Source organism: Grampus griseus (genome assembly GCF_964374135.1).
Source record: "Grampus griseus genome assembly, chromosome: 14".
NCBI lineage: Eukaryota > Metazoa > Chordata > Mammalia > Artiodactyla > Delphinidae > Grampus > Grampus griseus.
In genome coordinates this window covers 5,857,322-5,878,225 of record NC_139008.1, presented here as the reverse complement: position 1 = coordinate 5,878,225, position 20,904 = coordinate 5,857,322, and the positions used below count along the sequence as shown (strand labels likewise).

The 20,904-nt window shown below is 48.1% G+C and overlaps 1 protein-coding gene across 6 annotated transcripts in view; it reads left to right on the top strand.

Annotated features, from left to right (window-relative positions):
• KPNA7 (karyopherin subunit alpha 7) overlaps positions 1 to 20,904 on the top strand; it is a 68,585-nt gene that overhangs the window by 21,227 nt on the left and 26,454 nt on the right. For 5 of the 6 annotated variants that reach the window (XM_082671114.1, XM_082671113.1, XM_082671112.1 and 2 more), the window contains 3 exons: positions 107 to 206; positions 15,172 to 15,260; positions 17,336 to 17,461. In XM_082671114.1, coding sequence (XP_082527240.1) covers positions 15,195 to 15,260; positions 17,336 to 17,461 — 192 coding nt within the window. In that variant the 5' untranslated portion in view covers positions 107 to 206; positions 15,172 to 15,194. Of the gene's footprint in view, positions 1 to 106; positions 207 to 4,939; positions 5,014 to 15,171; positions 15,261 to 17,335; positions 17,462 to 20,904 lie in introns of all 6 variants that reach the window. The other variant, XM_082671115.1, reaches the window with a different exon arrangement.

The window sequence follows — 20,904 nt, the reverse complement described above, 5'->3', positions numbered from 1 at the left end:
CACTGTGCTGAGTGCTATAGCGGGAGAAGGACTGGGGAGGGCAGACGAGATTGGGAGATAAAGGCGGGGGAGTCGCGCCATGTTCAATCCTTCTGTTCTTTTACAGCCTGAGGACCACACCCCCAGCCCTGGCAGTGCCCCTGGAGGGCCCCCTAGTGCCAGGACCAGGGCCCAGCACCTCGGATGGAACAGAGTTCTCACTCAAGGTAAGTCAAAGTAAATGGGACCCCCGTTCAGATCCGCAGTCAGGAAGCCAAAGCTGTAGATTCCCTGCCGTGTGCCAGGCCCTGGACGGGAGCCAGCTGCTCCTGGGACAGCGCCCCGCCTTCCTGTGAAGCAAAGCGCCAGCTCTGGGAGGTCCACAGGGCGGGCTTTCCCAGCCTACGCGTGCCACTGCTGTTGGACATTCAGTGGTCACCCCCTGCACACATTTACTGTACACTCCTAAGGGCCTCCTGCTTATGAAGCTGGTCTGTCCATCCATGATGGTGGGAGTTTGTGGGTGGGTGTGGTCTTCTCTCCTTGTTTAAAAAGAGAAGTGTGCCCTTGTCCAATTGGATACAAAGTGTTGGCTTCTAGAACATTCTTAGAATGCAGAGACCTCCCAAGTGGAAAGAGTTCCATGACTTTGAGTCTCAGTTTTGACCTTGAGTAAGTCTTTTAACCTCCATGAGCCTCCCAGTTCTTCACTATTAAATGGGAAAAATAATAATAACAACAGGACTTCCCTGGTGGCGCAGTGGTTAAGAATCCGCCTGCCAATGCAGGGGACACGAGTTCGAGCCCTGGTCCTGGAAGATCCCACATGCCGCAGAGCAACTAAGCCCGTGCACCACAACTACTGAGCCTGCGCTCTAGAGCCCGTGAGCCACAACTACTGAAGCCCACGTGCCTGGAGCCCGTGCTCTGCAACAAGAGAAGCCACCACAATGAGAAGCCCATGCACTGCAACGAAGAGTAGCCCCCGCTTGCAGCAACTAGAGAAAGCCAGTATGCAGCTACGAAGACCCAATGCAGCCAAAAAATAAATTAAAAAATTTAAAATTAAAAAAATATTATTATTATTATTAATATAATAGTAATAACAACAACTACTAACTTCACAGAACTGATGAAATGATCAAATGGATTGTGGACTCGAAAATGCTTTTTTAAAATTTGTAACTAATCATCATTAATGAATTATATTGAGCATCTTTTCACATACTTATCTTCCACCTACGTATCTTCTTTGGTGAGGTGTCTGTTCAGATCTTTTGCTCATTTTTTAAAAAAATCAGGTAGTTTGTTTTCTTATTATTGAATTTTGAGAGCTCTTTATATATTCTAGACACAAGGCCATTGTTGGATATGTGCTATGAAATTATTTTCTCCTGTGGCTCGTCTTTAAATTGTGTTTAAGTGGTGATACGCTGCCTACATGTTAAGGATCTCCCCACGTGACTCAGAATGGAGACCCCAAGAAGTTCCCCCTTCATCCACCTCTGCTTATCTCTGGGCAGCTTCCCTGCAGCATGTTGGGCTCCTCTGAGCAAGGTCAGGTGTTGGAGCCGTGAGCTCTGAGAACTTGGCTCAGGGCTGGGGCTGGGGGGGTGGCGTGAGGACAGAGTTGGAATATATTTATCATGCCTGGTAATCGTCAGCTGGTTTCTGCAGGTGTCGGCAGAGTCGTCGGCAGCCCGATCCCCACTCCCTCATGGGAGCATCTCATTGCCGCCTCTCTGATCGTCCCAGCTCCACATTCCACACAGTTTGGATGTATAGGCTGGACACATGCCTCTAGGGTATCCAGGTTCTGGAACCCTCCGATCTGAGGAAGGGCAGCTGAGTCAAGCCTGAGGCTTCTGGCCCCAACTTCCCACCTTGGGCCTGGAGCAGCCCCTCACCAGGCACTGCCCACCCAGGCTCCCGTCTCAGCTCCTCAGGGGAACCTCTTTAGAAGCCCAAATGCTGTTATTCTGTCCTCTCCTCCTCCTTTTTTCTCTTCTCTCTCTCCTTCCCCCCTTCAGGCATCTCTGAGTTAGCTTTGCATAGAAGGGAGCAGAAGGGGAAATTCTGCAGGGGATTGCTATTGGGATGGTCAAACTGTGAGGATGAAAAGTTGGAAACAACCTAAATGTCCATCCATAGGGGATTAGTTCATAATCTAACTAATTATGAACTATAAATAAAGTGAAATAAAGGCACAGTGGATATTTTTTAAACTGATGATGTAAATTCATATTTATTGGCATGGAACAAGGCTCACAGCAGACTGTTGGGTTTTTTTGTTTTGTTTTTTAAGAAAGGTTATAGAACAGCTTGGCCCTTTTTTGCAAAATGGCACCTGTGTAAACAGAGGCACCAAGAGCTTACCTGAAAGGATCCTCAGCCAGGTGGTCAGACCCATTAGCTCTGGGCGGCAGAATTTCAGGTGATTTTTGTTAAATCTTCTTTAAATTTATCAGTGTTGCCTAAAGTTTCTCTCAATGAGAAGGACTGTTTTTAGGATCTGAAATTATTTTTTAGCATCAAAAAGGTAACAAATGCCTGTCAGAGATATCTCAAGATCTTCCCTTTGGTTTTTTGCCCCAGGGTGGTGGTTGGAGGGTACTTCCTGGCAGCTCCTGGAGCTGCATTCCCAGCTGCTGTTTGATTCCTTGGAGGAAGGGGGTGGAAATCAGTGCCCTCCCAGGAGGGTTGTGGGTTGAAACCTTGGCAGGTGCAGGAAAGTTCACAGTGTGCTCCTTGAAGGCCAAACATGGACACGGAGCCTGGGCCCAGAAATAGCCCATCGCCCCAGAGACCCTTGGAATTCTGCAGGGTCATCTCAGGGAGGGGAGAGCCCGAGCAAGCCACTGCTGGAAACTTCCTTGCAGACTCTGAAATGGAAGATGAGGCCTAAGACAGGCTCCTCTAAGACAAGCTGGACCTGGGCAAGGAGTTCTCCAAAGTCAGCCCAGCTTGACAAGTCTCTGATTCCAAGTCAACTGGAGATCTCCTAATTAATCGTGAATTCTGTGGAATCCCAGAAATATGGTGGTCAAGCTTGCTGCAGATAGATTTCTCCAGCTGTGTTTCTTTCTTTTTCATACTGCATTTAGACCTATATCTCAATTTGATTTTATTTGGCACTATTGTGCCATTTTCATTTCATTATCTCAAAATAGCTAAAAATTGTTTTCACTTTTTATCCCCCCCGGCATCTTTCCTCTTTGTCAAGAAGTATTTATTCTTATTTTTCTGAAGGAGAGAATCTCTGCTTTCTGTGGATCCCCCAAGGTCAAATAACTGGTGAATTCAAACCTCAGCTCAGCTGAATAATCTCTCATCCATCCATCCATCAATCCACTCATTCATCTATCCAGCATCCATCCAACCATCCATCCATCATCCATCCATCCATTTGTTCATTTATCATTATCATCCATCCATCCATCCATTCATCCATCCATCCATTCAACACGTATTTATGTCACAACTCCCTTTGGGGCCCCAGACTGGGGTGGCGTGAACCTTGGCCTTATTCTCCTGTACTCTGCGAGGACAGCATGTCCCCCACAGAGCCATCACAGGGAGTGGGAGTACCGTGCTGGACACACAGTGCTGTCTTTGAATACCTCCCTCCCTCCTTTATCTGGGATGATGATAATATCCATCTCACCCAGTTGTCACATGGTGAGGTGATGATGGTGGACCAAAGACCCTATGTGATTGTGAGAGCCTCGGTGCTCGAGCGATGACAACTGTGATTCTTAGTTTCTCGGCAGCAGGGACCCTGTCAGGTTCACTCCTGCACCTCGCAGAGGCCAGCACAGAGTAGGCACCCAGGAGCTGCTCCCAAAGGAGCCGTGTCCACAGCCCAGCTCCTGAGGTCACGTGGTGTCGGGGAAAGCCACACACAACCCTGGACCCTGGGTGCGACTTGTGCCTCTGCTATTCAGCGGCCCCAACGAGGAGAAAATTCACCCCCAGAAAACCAAATGCTTAGGACAATCAGGTGGATGAGAAACTTGGGAGGGATGGTACCGAACAGCCCAGAAAATACAAATGCTTTGAGGAAATAACTGCTGTGTGGAAGGATTCAGACCTGATTTTACTGGGGAGCCTCAGACTTGATAAATAATCAATGTGGGTTCCTTTTTCTGTCTTCCATAACATCCCCTTTCCTCCTCTTCTCCTGGTTCTGGGCCAAATAGCATTTCCCAAGAATCTGAAATGAACTCCTTAAGCGTCAGCATCCTGGCAAGTTAGAGTTCCCCCAGGATCTGGGGACATTCTGACACATGTGTGCACACACACAGATACACAGGGACACACACAGACAGACACATGGACACAGAGACACACTCAAATACACACAGATACACAGACGCAACACAGACACACTCACAGACATACACAGATGCACACATACACACAGACACAGAGACACACACTGGCATACCCACACAGAAACACACACAGACGTATACACACATACACACAGGCTCGCATGTGCAGAGGCCAAGGACGGTGACAGCTGCATTTGTCAGGAGCCATGCATTCCCACGGAGCTGTGGATTCTCAAAGACTGACCTCAAGGACAAAACCTTCCCTGGATCCCCTGAGGAATTGTGACATCAACTCTCCAATTCTGGGGTTCTTTTTTTAATCCCTTTTACATTATTAATATAAATGAACGGGCATTTATAAATAACCAGCGATGCACGGAGTTGGGGGGATGATGGAGCAGGTGGCCGGGGACATGGGTAACAAGGAGGAGTCCTGACTGCAGAGGATTTAAAGACAATGAAAACCGAGTAGAAATCAGTCTGCGTTTACTAGAGCCCTGTGCTGGCCGGTGTAAACTGTGTCAACGGTAAATACTCCTCCCCCTCCCCCACCACTTGGGAGTCCACTGTAAATAACAGTATTAATGATGCTATGTGAACATGAAAAACATGTTCTTGTTTTAAAGAAAGAAATCAGAAGGAAGGAAATTCTGAGCCCTGCTACAACATGATGGACCTTGAGGACGTCACACTGAGTGAAGTAAGACAGTCCCAGAAGGACAAATACTGTGTGATTCCACTTATATGAGGTCCCTAGAGTCATGACATTCACACAGACAGAAAGTAGAAGGGTGGGTGCCAGGGGCTGGGGAGTCAGTGTTTAATGGGGACAGAGTTTCAGTTTGGAAAGATGAAAAGAGTTCCAGAGATGGATGGTGGTGATGGCTGCACAACAGTGTGAAGGTACTTAATGCCACTCTGTATACTCAAAAATGGTTAAAATAGTCAATTTTATGTTATGGTTTTTTGTTTGTTTTTTTTATTTTTTTTCGGTACGCAGGCCTCTCACTGTTCTGGCCTCTCTCGTTGCGGAGCACAGGCCCTGGACGCGCAGGCCCAGCAGCCATGGCTCACGGGCCCAGCCGCTCCGCGGCATGTGGGATCTTCCCAGACCGGGGCACGAACCCGTGTCCCCTGCATCGGCAGGCGGACTTTCAACCACTGCGCCACCAGGGAAGCCCTATGTTAAGGTATTTTACTACCATAAAAAAAGAAAGAGAGAGAGAGACAGAGAAAGAGAGAGAGAAGGGAGGGGGAAAGGAGGGAGGGAGGGAAGGAGGGAGGGAGGAAGGAAGGGAAACAGCTGCGACCCTAGCACAGGCAGTACCACACACTGAGGCAAAGATGGGGCCACACAGACCTGGTCTTCCCATCATGTAACCTCAGGCAATTCACATCGAGGTCGGCAGCCTCAGTTTCCCACTCTGTGAAATGCGATTGGTAATTCCTACTGCATCAAAGGAGTCAAGGCAGGTTAAACAAACCAGGTAAACAAACCCATCCAGGTAATTCAATCTCGAGAATTTAACGTAAGAGTTTGTTGGAAGGGTGTAGGAACCTGCCGTCAGACCAGTGGGCAAGTGGCCCCCAGGGCTCAGCCCCGAGCAGAGGGCGGGAGGGCCAAGGAAAGGGGCTCAGTGGGGGGTGGGGCTGATGGAGGAAGGAGATGGAAGCGGGCAGCTGAGGCCATGCTCCCAGCCTGGGTGGACGGTGTGGCCCTTGCCAGTGATCGGGGCTTAGGAGTCGGAGAGGATGAAGTGACCTCCACTTGAGGACTCGGATTCCATCTGAAGTGATCTTCCTGCTGCTTTTCTGAGTCCTCTGGATGGCGACTGTGGGCTCTGTGTGGTGAGCTGATTCGATTTACTCAAAGGACGCCAGCTCAATGCTTGGCTCGGGAAGGGTATTGAGCGTGCCCACCGTACACCCTGGGTACTTCCTGGGTGATGGAGGGGGGAATACCTGGAACACAGTGGGGGCAGGGGGAGAGCCTGGCTCTGGGGCCAGCAGGCCCACTTATGCATTCCACAAATATAATGAGCAATGACTCTTCCTGGCCGTGGGGATAAAGTGTCGAGTCAAACAGACAATGCCCCTACCCTCGTAGAGCTTATGCTCTATTTCAGGGGTGGGGATGGGAAATAAACAAACAAGTGAATGCATTGCATTTCAGTTGTTAGCAAGTGCTGCCTGGGAGAACATCAGAATGAAGTGAGTCAGGTGGGGATGCAAGGATGGGGTGAGGTTTGATTTTAGACAGGGTGACCAGGAATGGTCTCTCAAAACTGACACCTGAAGGAAGTGAGGGAGGCACAGGGAACAGCAGGTGCAAAGGCCCTGAGGCCAGCGTGGTCCTGATGTGTTTGCAGGACCGAGAGGAGGCCAGGGTGGCTGGAGCCAGAGTGGAGGGAGTAAGGTCAGAGGACGAGGATGGGAGGCAAGGCAGAGCATGAAGGGCCTCACAGGTGATTGTAGGGATGTTGGGAGCACTGGAGCGTTTGAGCAGCAAAGTGGTGTAACTTGACTTAAATGTTTAAAGGATCTGTGCATGTGTGTGTGTGTGTGTTTAAAAGCCCGAAGGGGCACAGGCCAAAGCAGTGACGGCTGTGATGAGGTGAGAGGGTCGCCGTCGGGCCTGGGTCCCAAGTGGAGGTGGAGAGAGGTGGGTTGTCTCAAATGCCTTGGGCAGAACAGGGAGGCCTAGGGCAATCTCTCTGCTGGCCTTGGATCCTGTGGGAACCAGGCCTCCCGTAAGTCATCCTGAATCCCCCTTTTCTGACACCATCCCTTACCAGCCACCTCAGCTTGAAACCACAGCTTTAACTTATATCTCTGTGTCATTATCACCCACCACTGCCTCGAGCGGCTCACCGGGTCCCACCCCAGTTCTGAGCCAACTGGCCTTTGCTGTATCCCCACCTCGATGTTCTCCAGGCACCTGGATGTGCGGGTCCAACCCTGAACCCCATGCTTCATCAACTCAGAACCCCGACTTCTCCGCCCCCATCTCCTGCTGTAACCAGGGTGTCCTGGGGTCAGACACCTCCTCTTTCTAGCCCCACCTGGGAAAGAATCCTCCTCTTACCCCTTCCCTCCAGGTTAGCCTAAATATTCTAAAATGACCCACTAAGAATGTTGCTTTTGGTAGGTGTGATCATGGTATTTTGGTTTAGTTTTTAAGTCTATCTGTTAGAGATTCATTCTGAAACTTTATGGATGAAATGATATGCCTGCGATTTCCTTTATAACACACCAACCAAAATCAATAAATACATAATAAAAAAGATGGGGGGAGAAGAAAGAAAGGTGGAGTTGGTAACTGTTGGACCTCGGTGTCCTCAAGGATTCGTTTGTACTCTTCTCTCCCCTTTTACAAATTTGGAACTTTCCATAATAAAAAAAAGAAAGTAAAAATAAGGCAAATAGGAACACAACCCTGCTGGGACCTTCGGGGGCTGCCTGCTGCTCTCCGGACAAAGTCCAAACACCTTCAAAGAATGAGTAACAGGTGGGTGCAGCCCCCTGACACTCTTCGGAATTCCTGGCTCAAAGAGCAAACAGACGTGATTGGTTTTATCATTGATTTAAAATCCCCTACAGGGCTTCCCTGGTGGCTCAGTGGTTAAGAATCCACCTGCCAATGCAGGGGACACGGGTTTGAGCCCTGGTCCAGGAAGATCCCATGTGCTGCAGAGCAGCTGAGCCCATGTGCCACAGCTACTGAGCCTGTGCTCTAGAGCCCATGAGCCATAACTACTGAGCCCACGAGCCACAACTACTGAGCCCGCAATCCACAACTACTGAAGCCCGTGCGCCTAGAGCCCGTGCTTCGCAACAAGAGAAGCCACCACAATGAGAAGCCTGCGCCCTGCAACAAACAGTAGCCCCTGCTTGCTACAACTAGGGAAAGCCCATGCACAGCAACAAAGACCCAACAGCCAAAAATAAATAAATGAAATAAATATATTTTTAAAAATTTAATTAAAAAAAAAATCCCCTACAGACAGTGCAACTCCCTACTGCCTGGACCAGAGTGGATGGCTCCCTCTGCCCCTCCCCTGTACACCAGGCCATCTTTGACCTGGCACCTGACCCCATCGTCCCTCTAATAATCCTGAACAGCCTCTGTTCCCAAGTGAACCATGGCTGGGTTTTCTTGCCTTGGTGCCTTTTCCTATGCTGTTCCCTCTGCCTGGAGCATTTTTCTCACAATTTTTCACCTGCTGACTCCTTTTCCTACAGATGTGGCTCTAGCATCACCTCTTCCGGGAAGCCCTCCCTGACCTCCCCTGCCCTGTGTTGTTGCAATTACTCTCCTGTTCCCACTCTAGGCCCATCTCTGCTCCTGATGGGAGGGCAGGAACCAGGTCATCTTGTTCATGCACACCAGGGCCTGAAACACAGTGGGGACAATAAATATTTGTCGAAGAAATACATGAAATTTTGTTCCTATTTCCATTTTGATACGAGGCAGACCCATTCTCGCCACCACCCAATCTTTTGCCTGCCTTGGGAAGAATCATTTGTTAACTGTTCGACAGCAGCTTTAAGCCTAATCCTTCAATTTTAGGAAGAGGCCACTCAATCCAGCTGAATCCCAGAAGCCTTAAAACACCCAGAATACAAACCCTTCCCTGGAGGTAGATGCCGCCGCCCCTCGCCTCTTGATCATCCATCTGAGGGTCTCCAAGGCTGCAGCTGCAGAGCCCGAAGGTCCGCGGTGCCTCTGAGGCTCCCATCTGTACCTTGTGGGTGCATGAGAGTCACCTGGAGACCTAGGCCTCCCTCCGCACCCCACAGGCCAGCTCAATCAGTCTCTGGGGTGGGGCCCTGGCGGCAGGGTGGGCGGAGCTCCCCACGTGATTCCAAGAACAGTTGACATTGGTCAGAAACCAGCCCCGTGGGGATGGGCCAAATGCCCCTAAAGACATGCCACCTGCTGAGAGCATTTAAGGCCAACCAGGGGGCTGGAGACTGCGGCTCCCTGTCAGGTGAGTGATGGGTGGGTGGAGGGTGCCGGGGACCTTAGAAGCTGTTTGGGGGCCCCAGAGAGGTTGCTGCGGTCATGCCCTCCCCCAAAGCTGGTGGCCTGCCTGGAGCAGTGGCTCCCAGGAGGCCCAGGCTGGGCCTTGCCCTGTTGAACTTCAGTCTTGGTCGACAGAAGCTGTGCTAAGGGGTGCTTGGCTTGTTTTCAGTATGGGTGAGGAGCGGGTGGTAGGTGGTGGGGAGCCTTCACCCTCCAGAGCCCAGGCGGGGTTGGGGGGATGGCAGGGGGCCTGAGGCTGCGTCACCCGCACGGCAGCCAGCAGCCTGTAGATCCGTGTGTCCTGCGTCTTTGCTGGTGTCCTACTCCCTGAAATATCCCTCGGGATGTTCTCACCTGGGGAACAAAGCCTTTCCAAGCCTTGGAGGTGGATCACGGGAAGAAGGCCTGGTTGCTTGCTTCCTTCTTGCTTTGACACGTGCCTCTCATCTTGGCCAGCGTGGGCCGGGGAGGGAGGCATGGCTGTGTGTCTCCCAGCCTCCAAGGTGGTGTCAGGACACCTCTATTTGGTAAAACCGTGCAGGGAGCGGAAAAATGCTGGTGGAGGGGGCGGGGGCCCTGGAAGTGGAGACCACCCCCCTTCCCCGGGGGCCCACTCCAGCCCCCGCGGTGTCTGCTTGCTGACCTTGGAGCTGAGGTCAGCTCAGTCCTTCTGAATAAGCCTCACTCACTCCAACCCAATGCGTGGTTTTAGCTTAAAACAAATCCCACTTTGTTTGAACAAGGGGCTGTTAGTGATGTAGATCTGAACACACATCGAAAGCTGTCCCCGGTCCAGGCGGAGTGAAGAAGCATGCTGCCAAACCCTGCCTGTGATCGGCTCCCCTCCTGCAATCAGCACCTCGGGGCACGTGCAGAGCGGCTGGGGCGTGTAGAGGGTGGTGTGCATTTTCAGAGGTTAACGAGGAGGAGGAGGAGGGTTATGGGGAGTTAATGCTCAGTACGCTTCTGAAGTATTTCATTTTCTTAAGCTGTGAGCATGTATTAAAATCAGAAAAATCCTGCTTTTTAGAAGCCAGCTCTGGGGTGATGAGACGTATCTTAATTTAAAGCCGGTTTGGGTTCATGAGAGATGCTCACAGTGAAAGTTTGGCTAGACCTAGGGAAGGACAGAAGAAACCAAATGGCCTGTAATGCTCCCACCAGAGAAAATGACCCCATGCCATTACTAAGGCGTGGCCAGGGAGGGTCCCTTGGGTGGGCTTCTGCCACCTGACACCCAGGGCAGGGGGTCTCATAGTGTGGGGAGCAGCAGAGCTGTCCTGAGGCTGCGGGGGTGGTGTCAGCCCCTACGTTGATGGTGTTCGCCTACGTAACTAGTCTGGCTTTCTCTGGATCTCAGATTTAGAGAATCAATGAAGAAAGGTACTGACTTTGAGTTTGTTGCATAACTCAAAGCCTCCAAATTAGCGTTCTCATTATACTACTGGTAAAGGATGACGGGGTAGCCAGCTCTCCTGGTGCTAGAAATAGCCATGTGAGGGGAAGGAATCACGTTTGAGCTGTGAGTAGAGAAGCTTGTGAAAGCCAGAAGGATCTGCTTTGCAGCTGGCTTTGCAGGATGTCCCCAGATGAAGTGGTGTGGCCAAATCTGTGACTTTCAAACTGCTTTCAGGGACAAGGGAGGACTCTGATCTGAAGTCAGGCTTTCCTGATAAAGGCCTTCCCCTTGATTTTCGGTTTTTGGTTTTTGGTTTGGGGCTGCACCGCACAGCTTGTGGGATCCTCGTTCCCCGACCGGTGATTGAACCCCGGGCCCATGGCAGTGAAAGCACCGAGTTCTAACCACTGGACCTCCAGGGAATTCCCATTCATATTTGATTTGAAGGAAAGTGGCGGCCCTCTGAACCCCTGGATCCACTTCCCAGGTTCCTTATGGCCATACCATCTGAGATGTGGCAGAAGCAGGCATGGTTCCCATGGCAACAGTCCTAGAACTAGGCCCTGCCTTGGGTCTCTCAAGGAGCAAAAGCATTTCATCCCCGTGTACCAAACCGGCCTCTGTGCACATTCAGACAGTCTCATGAGCTGAGTTGGTCAGACCCCTAACAGTGAGTGAGACGTAGCAATGAGGTGGCAACAGTGTTTCCAAAGTGGCCTCTGTTGTTTCCATTGCCTAAAATGGTGAGCTTTCCTGTTTTCCAACATCTCACCCATGTGTTAAGTGCCACCCACGGTGGAGACTTGGTGTTTCCTAATCTGACCTTGTTACAGATTACGGCTGCGAAGTTTAGTGATCCAAAGTATGACGCAGGAGTCAGACAGAGGCTGATTCCTGGCTCTGAGGCTTAACAGCTGTGGGAACTTTGGCAAATGGCATCTGCATAGGTTTCCTCACTTGCAAAATGGGGCTCTCTCTCCCTTACTGTTAATGTTGCTTCATGTTTTTTGAGTTTTTTATTAATTTATTTTAAAAAATTTTATCGGAGTGTAATTGATTTACAGTGTTGTGTTAGTTTCAGGTGTACAGCAAAGTGATTCAGTTATACATATACATATATTCATTCTTTTTCAGATTCTTTTCTCATATCCTTTATCACAGAATATTGAGTAGAGTTCCTTGTGCTATACAGTAGGTCCCTGTTGGTTATCTATCTTATATATAGTAATGTGTGTATGTTAATCCCAAGCTCCTGATTTATCCCTCCCCTCCACGTTTCTCCTTTGTTAACCATAAGTTTGTCTTTGATATCTGTAAGTCTATTTCTGTTTTGTAAGTAAGTTCATTTGTATCTTTTTTTTTTTTTTTTTTGCGGTACGCGGGCCTCTCACTGTTGTGACCTCTCCCATTGTGGAGCACAGGCTCCGGACGCGCAGGCTCAGCGACCATGGCTCACGGGCCCAGCCGCTCCGCGGCATGTGGGATCTTCCCGGACCGGGGCACGAACCTGTGTCCCCTGCATTGGCAGGCGGACTCTCAACCACTGCGCCACCAGGGAAGCCCTGTATCATTTTTTTAAAATTAGATTCCACATATGAGTGATATCGTATGATATTTGTCTTGCTCTGCCTGACTTCACTTAGTAGGAAGTGAATTTCTAGGTCCATCCATGTTGCTGCAAATGGTATTATTTCATGTTTTTTTTAATGACTGAGTAATATTCCATTGTATATATGTACCACATCTTCTTTATCCATTCCTCTGTGGATGGACATTTAGGTTGCTTCCATGTCTTGGCTATCATAAATAGTGTTGCAATGAACTTTGGGGTGCATGTAGCTTTTTGAATTAGTTTTGTCTAGGTATATGCCCAGGAGTGGGATTGCTGGTTCATATGGTAGTTCTATTTTTAGTTCTTTAAGGAACATCCATACTGTTCTCCATAGTGGCTGTATCAATTTACATTCCCACCAACAGCACAGTAGGGTTCCCTTTTCTCCACACCCTCTCTAGCATTTATTGTTTGTAGACTTTTGATGATGGCCATTCTGACTGGTGTGGGGTGATACCTCATAATGTTGCTTCATTTAATCCTAAGTGTCCAATATTCCTGGTATGTAATAAACACATTTTGGCCATTGCTGTCTGAAATAGGCCCATAATACTATCCTGCTCCTAATTTATATTGCCATATGTCTTACCTCTCGGAGATGTAGCATATAGCTCCTTATTTAAACCCAAATCTCGGGTTGCAACTGATCATCCTTTTGACCTTGCCTATTACAGCAACTGGAAAACTCCTTTGCGATGGTGTTTTCAAGGGTGTCATGATGAATAGCAATGATTTACCTGTGGGTCACTGGGTAAAAAGCAACTCTTTCTTTCCTGATGGGGCAGGATTGGAGATGACTTTAAAGTAGATGAAGGGATGGGACATGGTTACTCTCTGGCCTGAGCCTCCAGGGCTGAGATTGTCCTGCAGCATCATTCTTTCCTCTTCCTGATGTGCTGGCTTCTGGTGTATTGTTGGAGGTCAGTCTACCTCCAGCTTGAACTTTTAACTGAATTAATCTAAAGCCTGAGATTGTCTCAAGCCAACTTATACGTGGTGCTTCTCCTGGTAAATACACAGCAATGGAAGGGCTATGGATGTCACCGAGGCTCCTTGACTCTCTGGGGGTCGGGGTGGTGGAGGTGACCAGTGTGACTTTGTTAACGGAATGTTTAGAGCTTCGCAAATGTTCCTGTGACCCATTGTGTGACCCATTGTGTCACTCTCCACCTCTCCAGATGAGATATGCTGTGGGGAGGGAGCAACTGGTCAATTCTGGGAAGTAATTTGCATTTCCCACTCTCAGATTTGCACACATTGTCAGCTATTCTTGCCCAAGCTCCTAAAGAGACTAATGCCTTAGAACAAGCAAAGTCACAGCAGTGAAGCCTCAGCTCTGAGGCTCAGCTCACTTGCTCTCCTATCTGTCTGGGGCTGGTGGTGCTTCTTTTTATGGATTTGTCCCTGGCATGGTAGCCGCTGTTAACCGGTAGTGCCTCTGAGGCTGTGCTTCTGTTGTTCTGTCTCAAATTCCCTCCTTTCCCTGGTCCCTTGCTGGCTCTTTGTTTTCTTGGACCCTAATACATAGGTCACCAAGACTCAATTCTTGTTCTGTTCTCAGATAGAGTTCCTCTTCTCTCTCCTTGGCTCTCTCCTCACAGAATTCTCCAAGTTGTCTACACCGTCCCATCCAAATTGATATGTCTAAATTAGTCTTTCCTACCAAAATTATTCCCAGCTGCTCTACTCGCAAGAATAGAGTCTGTTGGTCATCTTTATCCAGTTTTCTCTTTGGTAGAATGTAGTCTGGCCCATCCTGTATACTTAGAAACAGATGAATATTCATTGCATGCTTGTAAGGAAGGTTATTCCCTGCTGCCCTGTAGGAAGTCCAAACTTGCCCTGATCTGAATAACCTCCTCTAATGGAGGGCTAACTCCCTTTGTGAGCTTATCGCTCACCACCCTCTTCTAACAAATATTTGAGTACCTACTTACTACATGCCATACATTGTGAAGGGGCTGAGGAATCATAACTAAGACACGCATGGTCCCCTTGTTCTCGGGAGTATGGAGGGGAAGATGCACTAACAAGAAAATATTGAGTTGTGGTAAAAGCTATGGAGAAAATGAAACAGACAGATTGGGAAGATGCTTAGCTTCTTAGATAGGAAAGAATCGTTGGGTAAAAGTGGGCTGAGGCCAGCTCACGTAGGGTGGGCATCATGGTGAACTTGAGTTTTCTTCTAAGATCAACCAGCCACTAGAGAGTGGGAAAAAAGTGGGGGACACTACATGGTCAGTTTCTTTTTAAAAGATCACATGGCTTTGTGTAGAGAACAGATTGGGATAAGGCAATGGTAGAAGCAAGGAGTAGAGTTTGGAGGCAGTTGCCATAGTGTGGGTGAAAGGTGATGGTGGGCTGGACCAGGGTGGAGGAAGTCCTCTAAAAAATTAGGAGTGGGACATACTTGAGACAGTCCTGTACTAATGTGCTGGTGGATTGGATGTAGGAGAAGAGGACCATCTTCCTGTCATAGCCTGGTTGGGCTCCTCAGCATCCTGTACATATGCTCTGTACAGAACTCCTTGGACCCAGCCACATGGAAGGGTTCTGTGCTTTCCTTCCAGCCTACCCTAGCCATCAAAAGCCCAGCTCAAGCCAAACTGCCCCTGAAAAGGTATCCCTTACTTCTGTAGCCCAGGGCTGGTCCCCTCTGAGTTCCCATGATGCTCATTGCCTGTTGAACTGGCATGTGATGCCTGTGGATGCTGCTCTCTGTTCCACCGTGGGTCCTTTAAGGGCTTATAGCCCGGATGGCTTTTACATAGTAACCACATACTGGGCACTGAAAATCTCTTTGGAACTGTCCTACCTACAGGTGCTTTACTTCTTCTAGTCAATATGCCGACTTTAGAAGCTCCGGAAGAGAGGCTGAGAAAATTTAAGTATCGTGGCAAAGATGCATCTGTGAGTATGAAGCAATACCTTACTCTATCAAGGATGGGCGCAGTAAAAAGCACATGGTTGAAATGCATTAAAAATAGTGGAGGGCTTCCCTGGTGGTGCAGTGGTTGAGAGTCCACCTGCCGATGCAGGGGACGCGGGTTCGTGCCCCCGTCCGGGAAGATCCCACATGCCGCGGGGCGGCTGGGCCCATGAGCCATGGCCGCTGGACCTGCACATCCGGAGCCTGTGCTCAGCAACGGGAGAGGCCACAACAGTGAGAGGCCCGCGTACTGCAAAAAAAAAAAAAGAAAAAGAATTGTGGAGAGTGGGCTAGATGGGGTGAACAAGCAAGTATAGCAGAATGTTCATTGTGGGTAAGTGCATGGATGTTCATTGAATAATCCTTTTAACTTTTCTGTATATCTGAAAATCTCATACTAAAATATTGAAGGTGGGGAGGATCAAACCTCATGGACTTGGTCGGACAACTGTAGACTCAGATCAAGGTCTCCATGTGATCTTGAAACTATTGAACTTCAGAGCCTCAGTTTCTTCATCTATAAAACAGGGCTGATACCTACCTCTTAGGACCTGGGTAGCATCATCAAGTACCTGGTATATAGATGCTTACCTGCAGCTCTGCATGTCAAGGGGGCTTACCAAGGAGCTAAGATGTTGGGAATACAGGTACCAACCAGCATGCCTTGAAGAGAAATAGGACTCAGAGGTGAAAAGTCCAGACTGCTCTCTCTACTGGGATGAGCACGAGGGCTGGGCCAGGGAGGCTGTGCTGTGTGTGAATCTCTCATTCAGCTTCTCTGGTCTCCAAGTTTTCTGTCTAGCTCTGTGTCCTATATCTGTGTATCTTGACTGACATATCAAGTTGGCTACGCCTTGGGAATCTGAAAGGCAGCCGAGGATAAGGAGAGCACAAGGGCATAGCCACCCAGTTGAACACCGTCCAAAGCCAAATCCCTCTTACTTACACCCTTTCCAACAAGCTTGGCTGTCTGGCTTCCAAGACCACCGCAGATTAAAGGAAACCAATTAGAACAAAGAAATCAAACCCTCTATGGGGACAGCAGCAGGAAGGGCCAGGAAATGAGAAGGTAGAAGCCAAAGGTACCAAATTCTCTATGGGGAAGGGCCGCTTAGTGATGGGAGCAACATGACAACTGGCTCCATAGGCCCCCAGTGTGTCCCCACCTTTCCGGATAACACCACAATGACCCTATTTTCTTTTCTTTTTTTTTTTTTTGGCTGTGCCGCATGGCTTGCAGGATCTTAGTTCCACGACCAGGGATTGAACCCCGGTCCCCAGCAGTGAAAGCACCAAGTCCTAACCACTGGACAACCAGGGAATTCCCATTGACCCTAGTTTCAAGCAAGGCTCAAATAGCTCCTTTAAGGAACCAGAAGTATCTAATATACACTGACTTCCTTATAATTAATATTTTAAAGTCTTCAACCCAAAACTCATCTATCCATAAAGATTAGGTCATTTCCCCAGGATTCTCAATACTGTAAGGTCTGAGTTTTGCCTGATAAAAGAAGAAAAGGGGGGTTTGTTTTTAGAATTTCCATCTTCCTCAGTCTGGTGTACAAGTAAAACTCTTGGGATTGGATCAAGGTTTGAATGACTTATAGGCTGATTCCCAACAGTGGAAATGGTCAAGGACACCTGGAGCTGGGGTGCTCCCTTCAGTTCCCTGCCCTACCTGGGTGCCCACAGCTAGAAGGCACAGGCCTGCTTCTCTGGAAGTAATCAGCACCAATGAAGATGTGCTCAGATTCAGGGCAATGGGATGCTTTGCTCAGAGGTCTCTACACCTGAGAATCCTGGCTGGCCAATGGGTGTAAATGGTCTTCCTTCACTTTGAGAGGAAGATTGATGATCTCTCTAGAGGTGGTAGAGGAGGAGAAAGAAGCAGAGGAGGCTAACTGAGCTGACTATTGACTAGCTGTGTGATCTGAACTCTTCCAGCCTGTTGCATCTGTAAAAGTGAAATTGGATGCTTTGAAGTGTGCTCTAAAGGCTAAACGGGGTGACAACCTGACTTCCCAGCTCTAAGGGCTCCCTTTCTTTTCCTCATTAGATGAGGCGGCAGCAGAGGATAGCAGTCAGCCTGGAGCTCCGGAAAGCCAAGAAGGATGAGCAGTGCTTGAAGAGGAGAAACATCACGGATGTCTCCCCTGACGCTTCTGAGCAACAGACCAAACGGGTACGTTGGGAACATGGCATTTAGAGCAGTTGGGTATAAAATACATCCTTAGTAAGTTTCTCTGCGTTGAAAATGTTTGAGTCAGAACTTGCAAGCTCTAATGGAGTTCCTTTAAGGAAAGGGGTGGAGAGATGGTGATTAGAACTAAACTGGTGTTTTCAGAAAGCTAAGTGTCATTAGCTTTGTGGCCGTGAGTCTGGGATCTATGTTCTAACAGGGGGTGGAGAAGATGCTGCCTCTCATTGAAAATTCACTTGCTGCCATTCAGCTGGAAACAGGAAATGAGGGGTCATGGAGGTTCTCCCTCACTGGAGGCACATAGTCACTCGACGTGTCTCGTCTTACCTAGGACTTGAATGCTGTCATCTAGCTTCCATTCTCCATCCGCCCCAACCTCACTCAAGGCAAATCCTGGGGTACTTCCAGGCCAATATTGTTGTGGTGAATCTTTTGCTGAATGCCCTGACTTAGGAGGGTTAGAACTCTGATGGTGTTGTGTCTTCATGTCTTTTATGATCTGTTATGTTAGCTATCCATGTGCATCCTTGCATCCTGCTAGGATTAAGCCTCTTAGAGGGCAGAGATTGGTTCAATCTGGGCAAGTGGATCCCATGATGTTCTACTGTCCACCAAATGGGATGGCTTTGATCATTCTTTGAATTGCCGTAGGACTCTGAACCCTACTCTACCCAGCTGCATTCATCTAGAGGAGTCCCTAGGATTCCTGCCACCCAAGGAAGATGAAACTGTGAAACACAACTACGAAAGAGTTTTCTTTTTTATCCTATATTAGCATGTTCCTTTTAAAATTCTAATTCACATACCACAGAATTCACCCTTTTAAAGAATATAATCAGTGGTTTCTAGTATGCTCACACGGTGGTGAGACCATCACCGCTTACTAATTTCAGAACATACTCATCACCTCAGTAGAAACCCCACACCCACGAAGCAGTCACTCCTCACTCCTCCTTCCCCCAGCCTCTGGTGACCATGAATCTACTTTGTCTCTGTGGATTTACCTATTCTGGATATTTCATATAAAGGGAATCGTATAATACGTAGCTTTTTGTGCCTGGCTTCTTTCCATCAGCAGAATGTTTGCAAGGTTCATTGATGTTGTAGCATGTGTGTCAGTACTTTCCTTTTTGTGGGTGAATAATATTACATTGTATACCACATTTTGTTTATTCATTCATTAGTTGATGGACATTTGGATTGTTTCCATTTTGGGGGTGTTATAAGTCATGCCACTATGAACTTTTTTTTTTTTCTCAAAAAAATTTATTTTTATTTTTTATTTTTTTAAATTTTCGGCTGCATCGGGTCCTAGTTGTGGCATGCAGGACCTTCCTTGAGGCATGCGGGATCTTTCGTTGTGACACGCTGGCTCTTTGTTGCGGTGCACAAGCTTCTCTCTAGTTGTGGCGTGTGGGTTTTCTCTCTCTAGTTGTGGCGTGTGGGTTTTCTCTCTCTAGTTGTGGTGCGCAGGCTCCAGGGCGCGTGGGCTCTGTAGTTTGCGGCACGCAGACTCTCTTGTTGAGGTGCGCCAGCTTAGTAGTTGTGGCGCATGGGCTTAGTTGCCCTGTGGCATGTTGGATCTTAGTTCCCTGACCAGGGATCGAAGCCTCGCCCGCTGCCTTGGAAGGTGGATTCTTTACCACTGGACCACCAGGTCCCCACTATGAACGTTTTATGCACATGTTTTTGTCTGGACATATTTTCAGTTCTGTCAGGTATATGTAGCCGTTGAATTGCTGGGTCGTATGATAATTCTAAGTTTAACTCTTTGAGGCAGTGCTTGTGGTGAGCTGAATAATGTCCCCGCACCCCCAATATCTCCCTATCCTAATCCCCAGAACCTGTGAATGTTACCTTATATGACAAAAGGGATTTTGTAGATGTGGTTAGATTAAGGATTTTTCTTTCTTTCTTTCTTTTTTTTTTTTTGGCTGTGTTGGGTCTTTGTTGCTGTGCACAGGCTTTCTCTAGTTGTGGCAAGTGGGGGCTACTCTTTGTTGTGGTGCGCGGTCTTCTTATGGCGGTGGCTTCTCTTGTTGTGGAGCATGGGCTCTAGGTGCGCGGGCTTCAGTAGTTGTGGCACACGGGCTCAGAAGTTTTGGCACACGGGCTTAGTTGCTCCACAACATGTGGGATCTTCCCAGACTAGGGCTCGAACCCATGTCCCCTGTATTGGCAGGCGGATTCTTAACCACTGCGCCACCAGGGAAGTCCCCAGATTAAGGATTTTGAGATGTGGAAATTATCCTGGATTATCTGGATGGACCCAATGTAGTCCCATCTGTCCTTACAATAATAAGAAGGATGAAGGACAAGGCAGAGCAAAAGCAGACATGAGCGTGTAGTGCCTTGAAGATGGGAGGGGTCAAAGGCCAAGCAACACAAGAAGCCCCACTAGAGGCTGAAAAAGGCAAGAAAATAGATTCTCCTCTCAGAGCCTCCAGGAGGAAACAGCTCTGCCAACATCTTGACTTTAGTCCAATGAAACTGATCATGAACTTCTGACCCCTAGAACCGTAACTTTGTTTTAAGCCACTAAATTTCTGGTAATTTTTTACAGTACAAATAGGAAACAGATAGGCTGCCAAACCTGTTTCCAAAGCAGCTGCATCCCTGTACATTCTTACATCCTTACCGACACTTGTTATTATTCATTTTTGGATTAGAGCCATTTTATGGGTGTGAAAGGTTGTATTGTTGTAATTTTGATGTTTTCCTAATGACTAATGATGATGAGCAGTTTTTCATGTGCTTACTGGCTATTTGTATATCTCCTTTCGAGAAATGTCTATTCAAACCCTTTGACAATTTTTAAAATCAAGTAATTTGTCTTTTTTTTTTTTTATTTTTTGCGGTATGCGGGCCTCTCACTGTTGTGGCCTCTCCCGTTGCGGAGCACAGGCTCCGGATGCGCAGGCTCAGCGGCCATGGCTCACAGGCCCAGCCGCTACGCAGCATGTGGGATCTTCCCAGACTGGGGCACGAACCCGTGTCCCCTGCATCGGCAGGTGGACTCTCAACCACTGCGCCACCAGGGAAGCCCAATTTGTCTTTTTATTGAGTTGAAAGGGCTCTTTATATATTCTGAACATTAGACCCTTAGCAGTTATGTGATTTGCAAATCTTTTCTCCCATTCTGTGGGCTCTCGTTTTACTTTCTTGATAGACTCTTTGAAACACAAATGTTTTAAATTTTGAAACAGTCCAATTTATCTATATTTTGTCTTTGGTTTGCTTGTGCTTTAGGTATCATATCTAAAAATCCATTGTCTAATCCAAAGTCACCAAGATTTATGCCTATGTTTCCTTCTAAGAGTTTTATAGTTTTAGCTCTTACGTTTAGGTCTTTCATCCATTTTGAGTTAATCTTTGTAAGTGGTATGAGTAGGGGTCCAACTTCATTGTTTTACATATAGATGTCC